The 15,113-nt window shown below is 44.2% G+C and overlaps 1 protein-coding gene across 1 annotated transcript; it reads left to right on the top strand.

Moving 5' to 3' along the window:
- Positions 1–6,238: 6,238 nt before the first annotated feature.
- Positions 6,239–13,473, top strand: LOC126522052 (probable U3 small nucleolar RNA-associated protein 11). The gene is made up of 8 exons (XM_050170835.3): positions 6,239–6,412; positions 6,495–6,556; positions 6,652–6,754; positions 6,829–6,942; positions 7,042–7,135; positions 7,591–7,718; positions 11,456–11,566; positions 13,205–13,473. Exons 1-8 carry the CDS (start codon positions 6,353–6,355, stop codon positions 13,292–13,294), a joined length of 762 nt encoding a protein of 253 aa, XP_050026792.1. The 5' UTR covers positions 6,239–6,352; the 3' UTR covers positions 13,295–13,473.
- The last annotated feature ends 1,640 nt before the right edge of the window (positions 13,474–15,113 follow it).

Here is a 15,113-nt window from a genome sequence, read left to right as displayed (position 1 = left end):
AGCCGTGAGAAAAGTAAATTTAAGTTACGTTTATATCCGTGACACTTAGAGAGAGAGAGAGAGAGAGAGAGAGAGAGAGAGAGAGAGGGATTGAGAACAGTCAGACTGGCATAGACGCCGCGCAATACTGCTTCTTTCCCTTCTTTTTTTTCCTCCGTTTTCCGAGTTCACGTGGTCTATTCCCATAGTGGAATACTTGTCCCGAATATAGACGCTTGAGGCTGTAGGGTTGACAAGGACATCACAATTAAACTAATATGCGTGAATTTTTTTTCAGTATTATTGCGGACGAACAGCTTATACGATAAGTTCATACGTGTACATCTTTTTATATGCGCTGTGTCTCATTTAGTTATTAATCCATATGGTCTTCTTACATATATGTACTGTCAAACGAGCATTTAGGTTAGTTTAAATTAATCAAGAAATATAAACAAAGCTGCTTTGAGGATTAACGAATGATATCCAAACACAACAAAATATGAGGGATTCACTGCTTTCTTTCTCACGTATATGAATGAAATATTTTTAAAAAGAACATCTCCATTTGAACTGAAGACAATAATTTTGTTCGAGAGGCAAAAAGCACGTAAAATCATAAGTAAAGCTGATGTATACAGCTTTACTAATTAATATGCCTTCTTTCACGCGATCTGCGGTCTCGTTTGGCATCTTTCAGAGGAGTCGGATGTAACATAAGTGACCATCTATTCAGATATATAGTTGCACTTTCAGTTCTATGCTAATTCCGTCTAATAAAGTTTCTGTATGAAGGTTTGTATTTATGTAGTATTTTATAGTTGAGTAATGTGTCGGCGCGGGCACATAGCGTATCACACTCAATTCTCTCTGTTGTCGATGAAGATCGACATTTGATTATATGTAGAGTCTATATGCTCAAACTCTGATCATAAAGCTGGTCAGCATCGTCTTCCACTGCTCGTGCGTGGCGTTTCGGATGGGGGCTATATTTGGGCCTCTTTGCCAAGCCAGTGCGAGCTGCCCTTGGGAAAACGGCGAAAGCTGATCCGACAGTGCTGAGAAAGAGAAAGAGAGAGAATGGATGCATAGAAAGGCAGGGAGGTTAACCAGAGATAGTTCCGGTTGGCTACCCTGCATGGGGGGAAAGAGTAGGGGGATAAAAAAGTCGCAGTTTCGCCCGAAAGGCGAAGCATCGATTGAGATAGCGAATTAGTAGATAGCTATACGAAGTAAGGATAGTAGTTTTATCGGTTGTATAAGCTTGTAAACATTCGGTTACTATCTAAATTAACAATTAAGCACGGTGTCACGCACGCACTGGTAAACATGAACACATCTCGCTCGTCGACAGCGGAAACTCGCTGACAAAATGCTGGAGTGAGGAATCGCGGCAGCAGCCGCGAGCCAATTGACCTCCGCCCATCTCTCACTTCAACGCGAACGAATCGTCGAAAGCACAGCGCATACGAAGCTACCGGCGCTACGCGCGCTCAGCAAACATCTCAGATCGCTTTGAAGATGAGGCCCGCGCGGGCGCGCACTTTGGACACGTCGCAGATCGCTTTCAAGATGCGGCGCCCGCACGTCCGCGACGTAAGCAGCGGTCGCTGGAGAAGAACGCAGCCCTTCCGAGCCTCAATCCCGTGTCTCATGCGCGAGAGAAGAGGGCGCGCTTCCGCCTCGCCTTTCTCGCTCGCGCACACAAGATTGAGCCGCGTTCGCCGGCTCACACTCGCACGCTTTCGCTCGCACATACGGCATACGGCGCGCGGCGGCCTTGGACTTTAAACGGAACCTCACGGCGACGGCGACGGCAGAAATGCGCCTGGAGTGTAATATAATTGCTGTCGCAATAAAATAGAAACAGTGGAATGAGAGAGAGAGAGAGAGAAATGAACACAAACAAACCGCGTACTATAAAGCGGTGAGAGGTGGCGTTGCCAGGACCGAAAATGCTAGCACCGCCAATGGGGCCGGGCTTCCACTGAACACGGGAATCCGACACCTCCCCGTGCGCGATCAAAATAAAGTTAATCGCTCTCTCGCAATAACAGTAATTATTATTATTATTATTATTATTATTATTATTATTATTATTATTATTATTATTATTATTATTATTATTATAACAACATACGGTGCGCGGCGACGATGTTATCTCTCTTGGACTATACACGTAACATCACGGCGACGGCAGAAATGCGCCTGGAGTGCCCAGATAATTGCTATCGTAATAATAATAAAGTTAAGGTGCGCTTTTGCAGCGCGGCAAAGTCTGCTATCGAAACGAGCTCCGATTTCAGCCTAGTATAGTGCACATTTATTTCGGGGTTTGGGGAGGGGGAGTTGTCCACAGACAATTACCTCTCTCTCTCTCTCTCTATATATATATATATATATATATATATATATATATATGGGGGGAGGGGTTGTACACCACACCACGCTAAGACAAACTCTTAGAACTCCCCGGACAAGGATGCTCTAACTACGACGATGCACGTTTTTGCGTTTCCGAAACAACACTTTGACTTCTGACAACAAAAGCTTTTCATTGCTAAGGTGTGCAGCCACTTCGCATCAAATTACGCTATCGCCCTTATGCTGCATATCTAAAAATGATGATTTTTTAAAATTTCATTTACGAATTGATGAATTTATATAATGTATGTCGATCACCTATCTTTTACATGACTTGGATAAAGGAACAGCGATAAAGACGGGGCCAAACACAACCAAGACAGCACTACTTGTTTGCAGGCCAGACTGTAGTTGCAGCCCAGGTAGCAGTGGAGGTAACCGTTGTTCTCCAGCCACATGTTCAAGTGAGTAGTGCGGCCACGGCTACGTACGGAAGAGGGCGGGCACTATTTTGCAAGTCGCCTATCACTCAATAGCGCATGCTATATTATTCTAGATTTAAAAATGCAGGAACGAATCTTTGCGTTAGACCTTCGATAGTATCATATGATACACGCTTCACTCACTTTTGATGACCTGCTGTCCGACTTGTCTGAAGACATGTTTGTAAGTAACTTGCGATCGTGGTACTCTAGTGACCACGCGATGCATATTGTTATTTGATCACACTCGGGTATTGATGAAGCAGACAGTCCGAAGCAGGACTGCTTCCTGTTTAGAAGCCTTTCTTAAAATTACGGCGTCAGTAGTTCGCAGTACGTTAAGGGCCAGTAGCTCCGTGAGATTTGAAAGTGCCGTGTCTCCTGACACCCGTCTATTCTGAAAACTGCCGAGACGTTTAGTTAGGATGGGCTCTCCGCAGCAATTAATCAGCACGTGTTACGACGGGGTATAGGTGAGCCTCAGCTGGGTGGTTGACCACGGCCGTCTGATGTTCAGTGATCGGGCAGTGACGAGACGCTCTCCCTATGTCCATAATTATACGTCAACTTTGTTCTTGACCCCTTTTATTAAATGCGCCCTCCCCCCACTTCCCCGTATCCGTCAGCCCACTCCCCTTCTTAAAGTTCTTTTCCGTTAGTCACTGTCGCACTTTTCAACATTCACTGGGTTGTTGAATGGTGCGGGGGCCCCTAACATTAATTCCTACATTTTTGTTTCTGCGTGGACTTCGAGCCCATTCACCTTCTGCCCCACACCCCCTCACACTTGTCTGTTGTGGCGGCTTCTTAGCTTCCCTGGCCGAGTCCTTGATATATTTTGTCTTACGCAAATCAGTGTTCTGTGGGTCTTTCTTTATTGTCCAGTTTTTTGCGCTGTTTTCATTCTTACCAGAGCGTACAAACTGGCCTGACAGCAAGCTCTTCTCAAGTTTATTGACATTATGAAAGTCAGAGACAAGGGAAAGAAAGAAAGAAAGAAAGAAAGAAAGAAAGAAAGAAAGAAAGAAAGAAAGGGGGCTACTTATTATGCGTTTCCTAGGCAAGCAAGTCACGATAATTTCGGAATGCTTTCCTTCCGCGCAGAGTGGTCGACGACTCGATCAAGTACCAGAAATGAGAACCTCTTCGAAGACACGAAGGCCTGGTGGAGAGCAACACCCCAAGTTTTATGCACGCGCTCGTCCTATCTTTATCTGTGTGTGGAATATTTAGCGCTGATCCCCCCTCAGCAGTTATGGTTAACACGATCCGGAATGAGGTAGAGGCGCCCCGTGAGTGGTGCCGCAATGTTCTATGCACAGGAGGGGGGATCGCACACATAACAACCCCCCCCCCCCGCGCCCTTCGGACCGCCACTATAGCCCTCGCCTTGCTATCACATTCAAGCTTTCCCTTTCATCCGTGTCGCTCTTTGGGAGCCCACCTCCTGAAACATTCTGTTCTATGGGAAAGGGGGAGGGAGGGAAGTCGCCAGGAAATTTCGGGGGGGGGGCGTGCCGACCCCCCCCCCACCTCCCCCTAGTTACCCTTATGCATCCGGACACCTCCTTTCCACCACCCCCAACCTTTTGGCCCCACCTGAAAGAAGTACTGAAAGATATATTTTCGATCTGTACATGCTCTACCACACTTTTTGCCGCTCACAAAAGGAGCGAATTTAGCTAAGGGTGAACGTTGTGAAGCATAAGATATTTTCACTTGACATTTTAAAGCTGGTCTCAAAACACAGGAGCTGGCGTTATCGACATTATTGGGAAGTCATGACGTACAGTAAAGTTTATTCCACTAGTCTAGGCATGATGACGTTGCGCATAAAAAAATGCAAACGAGTTCGGCGCACGTTTCTTCCTACGCACCAATATTCATGGTTACCGACATCGAGAGTGGTTTGTAAAAATAACTACTACACAGACAAATATTTAAGATGCTCTAACGCGTGCCAGTATATATCTTAATAGTTGGAGGATTTGGACCCAGGACCTTCACGTAGCACAAAAAAAAAAGTTGGACTTTGGGTCATTTGATCCACGCCAAAACGCAGCAGCTGGATTTTTTTTAATGCTGTGAGCATTTACAACGTCCAAAGAAATGCTTTCTCAAAATATATACTGCGAAATATATATATATATATATATATATATATTTACTGCCTGAGTGTCATTTTAGTTCTACCCTTTAAAGCGATACGGGATGTGCAAGAAGAAATAAAAAAAATGAAACCTATCATTGGGGAAAAGAATGGAAATTTCGTCTCATTAACTTAGATTGTTCTTTACTGTCCACTCTCCTTTGTAGTCCACAACCTCACATTTGATGTTCTTATTATGCAGGCAAAAAAATCCGCCTTGGGACATTTTATATTTTTCTTCTTCTTCTTTTTTTAATCCCTTCGCATTTATCCACTGTTGTTCTCTTAACTGCTTGGTAGTCTTGTGTCAAAATAACTGGCTAAAATATTTTGGCACGCTACAACAGTGAACTCTCAGAGGAAAATAATCCTGAAGTTGCAAAACTTGCATTTCTGTCACGTTTTCGGCTGTACATTCCGCATGGAGATGGTCTACATAAAAATATGAAAGGATCGAATCCCGGCCACGGCGGCCGCATTTCGATGGGGGCGAAATGCGAAAACACCCGTGTAGTTAGTTAGATTCAGGTTCACTTTAAGGAACCCCAGTTGTCTAAATTTCCGGAGTCCCCCACTACGGCGTGCCTCATAATCAGATCGTGGCTTTGGCACCCTAAAACTGCATAATGTAACTTTTTTAACAATTTCGTTTGGAAAGATTAATTTGAGTAATTCTTGTGTTAGGGGAGAAAAAGAAATGTTTTGTCCCTATTCCATGGGGAGCCGTTGATTATGATGCACGCTTTGGCTTGACGAAAAACATTATACAGCGACAACCATTTTTTCAAGGGAATGTTGCGAAAGTGCTTGATACTGCCACGCTTCCGTTTATTTAGCCACCTCAAACTTACTCCTGTGTCCATGAATACGAAGTCAGTCAGGATTTGTGAGTCAAAAGTAGTCATTATAAAAGTGAGGCCATTGTCGTTATGGTTTTTACTTAGAATATGCCTTAATTCTTAAGGAAGCTCCCCAATCTTTTTAGTGGATGAAAACGTACGGCACGAATTCGTGGCCGTCGAGATAACGCGTTGCCCAAAACGACAGCGTGCGCAGTACTTTCATGCAAGACCTCTGCCCTGGTAGTACTTCCATAGACTCAGTTAGAAATCAATCGGTAAGATCACAATGCCTGTGAATCGTTGAATTCTTTAAACGTTGCACCAGAACACCTTTTTCCAAGGAGCTGGTTGTGCGGCCATAAAAATGTCAAGTTCCGGTTTCGGTTTTAGTTGTGCTTTTTCTTGGCACGTCATTCTCATCGTCATCGCAATGTAAGCATGGCAGCCTACAGCGTCACATTTTCCACCGGGATTGTGTGCTTGTAGCAGTTGTGCTTTACTGACGTGATTTTGCCGCTTGATCGACGCCCGTAAGGATGTCCTCGTTCGCGAAAGCAGCGAAGGCGGGCCAGAGAATACACAAAGAGCGACAGCAGGTAAGTCCGCACACTTCTCGATCCACGTGACGGGTGTGTGTAACTGGGGTACCGAGCGCTGTATAATTTTTCTGCCTTTCAGCCCGAGGCCAGGCGTCACCTGGGTGTACTAGAGAAAAAAAAGGACTACAAGCTCAGAGCAAGGTAATTTTATTATTGATACGTGGCGTTATTATTCTCGCTTCTGCACAACGTGCTGTATGCCTGCAACTACACACGTTAATCTTCCTCGTTCACAGGGACTACCAGAATAAACAAAAGCGACTAAAGCGACTACGCCAGCGAGCGCTCACTAGAAATCCGGATGAATTTTACTTTCATATGGTCAACGCCAAGCTCGATGTAAGCTCGCGCACGAGACAATGCGCAATCATCCCTGTCATGGTGCATACTGCGACCTCTTGCTTACATTTCAGGGAGGCGAACACCACGACAAAGTGAAAGGTCAAGAATTCACACCAGCACAGCTCAAGCTTATGCAGACACAAGATGTGAACTACGTCACCGCAAAGCGTGTGTCCGAAGCAAAGGTATCAAAGTTGGGGATTCCTGTCGTGTTAGTGTTCCGTGTGCTTTATCTGGAGTAGTCACTTTAGTAATTTGTCTACTCGTCCATTTTTTCTATTTAGAAAATAGAGAGACTTCAAGCAAACCTCCACCTTCTCGATGATAGCAGTGGGCGAGTGAAAACTCACACATTTTTCGTGGACTCCAAAAAAGAAGGTATAGCAGTCTATTATGTTTTGTTGTGTAAATTCTGTAAGTCTGCTTGTCAAGGCCCATATGTATATACCGCTGGCTTATTTTTCGTATTAGCCTTGCAAACTGGTGAATTATTTGCTCCTCAAAAGTAGTGTGCACGGCTACCACAAAAGAATAAGCATGCAAGTAGCCAGCCAGTACAAATTTCGTTGCACTTTATCCTCGTAATGGCCAGATTTGTTGCCCTGTGTTTTGAGCGTTCTGTTTAAAAGCCTTAGCATTGTGGATGTGTGTGCTTCAGCCTTTGGAGCAGACTATTGAAATTATAAAACATTTTCGAAGGAAGGAAGGCCAGTGTATAACATGTCATGAGACATTCTAGTTATGCAACCTCATATGCGCATAGCCTGATCTGACTGCTTATATTTTCAGTGCAGCACTTGCAACCAACATATTTGGCCTTTAATTCTTTCTAGCTCAGACCTTTGATTTTGCCAAGAAGCTGGAAACTCACCCATCTCTGTTGGGCCGAGCCTTCAACCGACCCAAACTCGAAACTCTTCACAAGGAATCCATTGCTGATATTCCAGAGGATGTGATCAAGGCAAGTGGGAACTACATGGCAATTAAAGCCACACACTGTTATTGCACACTCAGTTGTTCACTTTCGAGTGCTCTGGTGGTGCGCTTTAAATCTAGCTGGTTGAAACTGAGCACACGGAACACGTTTGTTATAATTGAAGAGTGTCTGAACAGTCCGATACTTGGACTGCAACAACCACCTTATTCGGAAGTACACGAATATATATACAGCTGGAACAACGCCTCCTCTCGGGGGAAAGAAACAAAAGCAAAACCAAAAGTGAACTTAAATCACAACATACTCCCTTTCTTATTTAGAATGTTAGTGATGTTAGCAGGAGTTAGTATACGAGGGAACATGCGCAGTTCACTTAAAACATATGCTACCTCGGCAAAAACACTACCTCGGCACAAAGTCCGTCAACCAAACAGGTCGTCCGTGTTCTCGTTGTGGCCAGGTGGCTGCTCAAGTGGCGGCAGGCTTTACCACCAGAGGCTGTGACTGTTGTTCACTGGAGGGAGTCCAGTGCAGCATGGCTACAGGAGGCTGCGACTGCAGCTCACCGGAGGAAGTCAGGTGCACCACGGCTGCAGGAGGCAGTGGTGTTTGCACCGTAACAGCAAGAGTCGGCGCAGCAGAATGCAGCGGCATTTGCACAACCATAGTAGGCGCTGGCATAGCAGAATGAAGCGGCGTTTGCACCACCACAGCAGGATTTCCTGTGTTTCTGGTCCTGCCATTCTGTAGCCGGAGGAGGAACACCCTTGCTTCTTCACGACTTCAGTTGGTGGCAAAATTTCCAAGTCTCCTTTGAAGCAGACAGACGGTTTCAAAGGAACGAAATCGCCTACAGTTATCGTCGTTTCCTTCTCCTGTCAGCATATTGCTTGCTGCTTGACTCTTTGGCGTTATTGTGATAGCTCCTTAGCTGGATCTTTAGTAAAGGCTGGTGCTGAAAAGCCAACCACATCCAACCTTGTTTGGGACATTCTGCCATGCAATAAGACCACTGGAGTAATGCCAGTCGTGGCCTGTGAAGTGCATCTATAGACGCCCAGATATTTCGTAACTGCTTGATGGAGTGGTCGCCGCTCCAGAAGAGAAACTTGGATAGAGTTTTTCAGTGTTCGATTAAAACGCTCTGTTGGCCTGTGGGTAACAAACTGAGGAGTGAGACAAGCGGATGGCCCACTCTTGAAGGAATTCAGTAAATTCACCTAAAGTGAACTGTGGCCCGTTGTCAGAGGCTACCTCCTCAAGATAACCCTCTCGCGAAAAAATGCTTGTTAGGAACTCCTTGACCGTGCTTGCGGATATGTTGCTACAGAAACAAACCTCTAGCCATTTGCTAATGCTCAGAGGTGCTGCCACCCGTGAACTGGTAGAGTGCTTAAGATCCAACAGCTGCTGAACATTCGGCTTGGGCAAGTATTCTCTTGCTCCAGTCTTTAGAAGGCACTGCAAAGCGAGCCAGAGCAGAGTAGAAACCAATTGAATGTGCCATTAGCTTTACAGTCGTAAAGGAAGCTTGCAGCATTGTTCTGTTATGCATCCATGCTCCTATATTGTTGTGCATTGCAGTGCACTAGCTTTATGGAGGCAAAAGCTCTCCTGAAGAGGTGCAGGGTCTGATACTGGATTCTTATAGATGCATTCTGTTTTGGAATCCCTTGTACCCCTGAAACATGCTCCACTGTATTAAAGGTCTTGCAATTTTTTAGAGAGATAAATGGTGTCGTGCGGTTGCCATTAGTCCTTTACCTAACACGGATAAGCTGTATTTGCTAACACTAAGAAGCATATATTTTTTACCAATGGTAGATTGATATGGTTAAATGCTGAAGTAACTATGATAATCTTCTCTTGTCTTTATTTTCTTACCTTGGTTGCTCAATGTACCAGTAGATAGTGTTGCCAAAAGTATGCAGTATTGAAAACGTTGTGTCAGTGTCACGAAGCTATTTAGCTTTGTGCTCAGTTTGCTTAAATAAAAGGCACCATGATAAAAGTCATTGGAAATGATGAAGCCGCCTGTAAGCCACACATAAAACAAACTATATTTGAAGCGCACAGGGCAAACAATACACACACAAGAAAGAAAGCTGAAGTTCATGCAATTGTTCAAGGTGCACGAAGAGCGTTCACATGTGAAGTGGGCATGATGCGGTTAACGTGTCAGTGCGATTAACGTGTGAAGAGCAGATATGAGTACATCTGGAGTGTGGAGCCTGGCACATTGTCAGCGGCACAGTGACAGGGTTTCTTGTCAACATTCACTGGCTGGAGCTTGTCTGGGGTATTGGAGACACTGGCCAGGCCTGGGATGAGTGCCCTTATGGCATTCACCAGTCGCAGGCTTCAGGAAGAACTAGATGAGGCGCCTGCATCCAGGTGGGAGCCTGTTGCAACCACAGGCTGAGAGTTCGAGTGGCTGCTATCCCTGCGTCTCAGACGCCATCTTACATCTCCTGCCATTTCTTCTACAATTGCCGGCGTCTCCCCAAATGCTCTTCGCTTCTTTTTCTTCCACTCATGCCTTGTGTAGCCTCATGCTACAGCTTCCCGCCAACCTCGTTCTCAACAAATTTGTATTGATGCACATTTGCCAGCTTTCTGCATTGTCATTGTCTTTGTGGTGTTGACATGCGCCACACCTGCACACATCATGACGGTCAGGCAGCTAATTGACTACTGGCAACTGAGACAGAAAGATCAGATATTTGTAGGGCATTAGCTTGTAGTTGTGGCCAAAGGAGGCACTAGGCGCAGAAATATTCTTAGTCCTTCCGATTCAGCAGAAGTCAATTTGTGCTTGGAGAACAACAGTGAAGCAACAGATTTGAATTTTTTTTCTCCAAATAATATTCAGATTCAGATAATTAGTGCCTTCTCAACAACTCTATTTGTGGCACCATGTAGTACTTCTTACATAGTGTGCTTTAGTGGCGATTCTTTGAATTGTATGTGATATCATCAAGCGCTACTGTACATATTGAAGTCTGGCTCTTAAATAGCAGTTCCTGCTCATGTGGCCTGTGTTCGTGTTGTGCTTTTGCCACCTTCAAGCGCTCTTTGTTCTGTGATACTGTCTACACCACTCTTGTTGACAACACAACACCATTGTCCTGTACATGTTTACTGATGCACCTTTGGTTACTAAGAGGAGCTATTTTTAGTGGCAGATCACAAAAGGCCTTCAGATTTGATAAAAGAGGCTTGCACTGAAAACAGGCAATGTGTTACCTGACAATGAAATGCTTTCGTGGTTTATTTTCTGCCTTATTATGCCTCGTAAATTTTGTTTGAGAAATAAAAAGCTGTATTAAGAAACTGCTGATAAAGGTGCCATAAAGAGATTTCAACATGTTGAATGAATAATCATAGTTCAGGAAGCCCACAAAATTGAGTGTGCCCCAACACCTACCACTCTTCTTAACCTAGTTTAGGTGGCATCAGCTTTATTTTAGTGAGATACTATTCCTCTGAAGTTTCATCATTCCGCCATGGTAGCCAAATAAGCGTCAACCATTCCTGATGCTACTATGTTCTGATTGGAGCAGATTGCAACATTGCTGACCTGCTTACATTTAGGTGCATGTTAATAAACTCCAAATCGTTAAAGTTAATCTGAAACCCTCCAATGTGTAGCTTTGAGATTTGAAAGCCCTAACATTCGATCATTGTTTTATCTTTCATTTCTCTTTTTTGCAAATTAACACTCAGCATCTGATGTTAATTGGCTGTTTTCTTGTTTTCAGGAAGCAACACATGAAATGAAGAAAAGCTACCGAGAGTTGACCAAGCGACTGGAGAGGCAGAAAGAGCTCACAGTGGTTGAGCAGAAAATGGTCTTGAAAAAGAAGCTTCTCGTAAGTTTCCTATAACATTATCTCCATCCTGCACATTTATTCTCATTTGTGTTTCCACTCAAAGGCGTTTCATCTGGTCACAACCAACACTCTCTGGCATTTACAACAGTATTGGACATGCCAACTTGATTACTTGTAAACTTTTGACTGTTGCTGAAGTCTGCACAAGCACACAGTTCTATAGTTTACCCTTTTGTTTAGAAGCGACAGAAATAATCAGGCTTGGTCGCGGGAGCCACTTTTCATTATGGGCGGAGAGCAAAAGAGCCTATGTATTTGGATTTAGGTGCACGATAAAAACCCCTGACACTCAAAATTGATCTGGAGTATTCACTGTGACAACTATTTTACATCTTATAAACCAACCAATCAAGGCATAGGGAACTAAACTTGATGTAAATCTAAGCACTGGTCCGCTGCTCTTTGCACGGTTTGTGGAGCTGAAGATAAAGCAAACCCCAACTTATGCGAGCTCATCCAGCTTATTTGGAAAAGCTATGCAAAGAGGGTGTGCAGTGCGAGAATCTAACACAGTGACACCTGTTGTGCACTGTTTTCACAACATTTTTCCTAATAGACCATGTACAAGCCAGCCCACATGAACACAACCTTGGAGCACATCAGGTTTTAGCAGGAGCAGTCACGCTGTTGTGCTTTTGCCATTACGTTCCACTTCATGCCCTGGAGCAAGTGCACTGGCTCGTGATTAGGATTGAGCATTCTAGGTTTTTGTTTTCCCAAAATACGGCGTGCATTTTTTAAAATTTCCACCCGAAAATTCGCTCTTTCTTTTTTTTCGGTTGATATCTGGTTGGTAAATGTTTTGACGCTGAAATATGCTGTATGACTGCAGATTCTGCAGCTCACCGCTGTTAGTTGCATCTAACACACACAATGGCAAAGTTTTCAAGAAACAGTCTCCCAAGGGCACAACACCCTACGGTGATATGACTGCACAGGAATTTAATATTCTAACACAAATAGAATGAGATTTTATTTGTAACAATATGCAGTTACAAATTTCCAACAAATCACACATGTAAAAACAATTGGTTAGGTACACCGTCACATTAGAATCAGTGCACTTTCCTAATTCATCCACCTCAGTAGCCACAGCACTCCTCTGCCCCCTCTTCGAACATCCTTTCTCCCCACTCCTTATTGTTGTCACAGCAGCAGGTAAAATAGATGTAAATAGTAAAGGTTGCTTAAGTAATGGTTGCAGATGCCTGATCCTAACCTCGCCAGGCTCCTTGCATTGAAGTGTGTAGACTCGCAACCAGTGGCGCAGCAACGGGGGGGGTGCCGTGGGCCCCGGGTGCAAGGGGCCGCTGGGGGGGGTGTCATATACGTCTGAAGACACCCGGAAATCGTTGATATCCTCGACTTCCTCGAATACACCCGGGGGGCGGGGGGGGGGGGGGTGATAGAAGACCTATGGGCCCCGGGTGCCAGACGACCTAGCTATGCCACTGCTCACAACTGCACACTGATTGTAATCTTTTAAATTGGCTTTCACTGACTCTTTTTGGCTAAAACCGAATGATGACATTCTTACTAACTAAATGATTTTTTTTATTCATCTAAATAAAGAATGCCAAACCCTACTTATAAGCTTACTATTGTTGTTATCCACAGGACAAAAAGAACCCACCTGTGAAAAAAGTCAGGGAAGGTACAAAGGACTCTGCACCAGTCTACTTGTGGAAAAAGGAAAGAAAGCGATGAGAGCTCAGTACCACATTGCATTCTGCATAGCATAATGCACCCACACAAGAAAAGGCAAGGAAAGTGGATGGCATGGGCAAAGCCAAATTCTCTCTCCTGCGGTTTCACAGCCCTTCAACTGACTGCAGGGTGTACATGTACAGTTATTTCTACGACGAAATAAAAATATTTTTGTTTCACTGTGACCTTTCCTGCATGTAGAAATGTGAGGGAGAAAAAAAAATTGAATTTGTACGAGTCAACTTTCACATCTTTCTTGCGTGATTTAGATGCAAATGAGGAGACATAACTCAACACGAGGTCAAAAGCATGTACTCGTAAAACTGGGCATTACTGGATTGTAAACATTCACTTATCTTGTTCACTTCAGCACAGCAAACGTTTTACGAATAAAATGCAATGGTACAGTTACTCTTACCCTGCCTGCTAGCTCTGTAGCCTCTGAAACTTGCATGTGGCTCACAAGTGAAAATTACCGTCGCCTAGAATAATTTGCACACACCAAGTAGAGTGACTTGCATTTACAAATGTGCCTCGCCATCACCAAGTGTTGCCTCTCAACTGAAGTAGCCACTCTGCTTTAACATTACTCTTCCTCAGCAATCCCTGGAGTGAGGAGTTGTTTGAGAAATGCCCCTTGAGCAAGTGTTAAAAGTGAGAACTGACAAAATAGCTGATGAATTGCCAAGGAGCACAATAGGATGCCATGCCACTGCGCTCGGTTCTGCAATGTTGAGGAGGAGCGTTAAGACAATGAGCGCTTGTGAAGGCAAATTTCATGTGGCTGAAACAGTCGGTAACAACACATCAAAGATGTTTCCAGATTACCTAAAACTGCCAGCTCCAAAGGCTGGCTCATCATATAGTGTATGCACAATCAACACAGCGTACTAATAACATTACTTGCCTCTAGCCAGAGAGCAGTGCATTTGAGTTCATGCGAAAACTGGATAATCATGCTTGTCTGATATAGCTGATTAATGGCATGAAAAGTAGACAGAGCAGTTTTGCAGGCTCATTGCATTTGTTTGTAACCTAGTGATTATCAGTAGACATGGCATAGCTTTGTATGCAATGCAGCATAGGCTCGAGCGTAAATGCCAACTAACTGTGAAAGTAACCTATGTCTACGTTTCGTTCCATTTATATTTGTCTAAGGATGGTGCTTTACTTCTGGGAGAGCAATTCCTCCATCATCCCCACATCAGAAAACTGCATTCTTCGTCAGCGCAAACATATTTGAGTTTTCACAAACATGATGCAAATGATACTCTAACACGGAAATGCAGACAATGCAAGAAAAGGAAGACAACACCAAAGACGGCGCAACCAGTGTTCCCTCAACTGTCTTACATTTAAATATGCCGCTGCACATTTCAATGTAAACTAAACTAAACCAGACAAAAAGAAACACACACATTCGTAATGGAAGGCTTTATTCAATGTCCTTTTCTGTTTAAATGTGCACCCATCTTGCATTACCTTCAAAACTGTGCAGCTGCAACTTTATCCATGCGCTCTTGCTTTTATGCACCATGCATGACCACCAAGCGCCCAACTTATGCAAATAAGCCATCTCTGAGCTTTGCATGTCAACTTGCTAGAGTGCTTTGCCACATGACTGATGTGACAGGTGGTGCTGCACAATTTATGACTGGCGGAGGCGCGCCATTCCACTTGCGTACGTTAGCTAAGAGGTGGCAACTGATAGAGTGAAAGAGTACAGACACACTGTAGAGATAAACTAGCTGCTTCTACTAGCACAAACTGTGTTGGCCCAGTGCGTTATAGCAGTAAGTATAAATTTTTTTTCTAGCAT

This window comes from Dermacentor andersoni, chromosome 6 (assembly GCF_023375885.2).
Source record: "Dermacentor andersoni chromosome 6, qqDerAnde1_hic_scaffold, whole genome shotgun sequence".
NCBI classification, from domain to species: domain Eukaryota; kingdom Metazoa; phylum Arthropoda; class Arachnida; order Ixodida; family Ixodidae; genus Dermacentor; species Dermacentor andersoni.
Note: the sequence above shows the minus strand (reverse complement) of the source record. Positions and strands in the feature narration are given on the sequence as shown.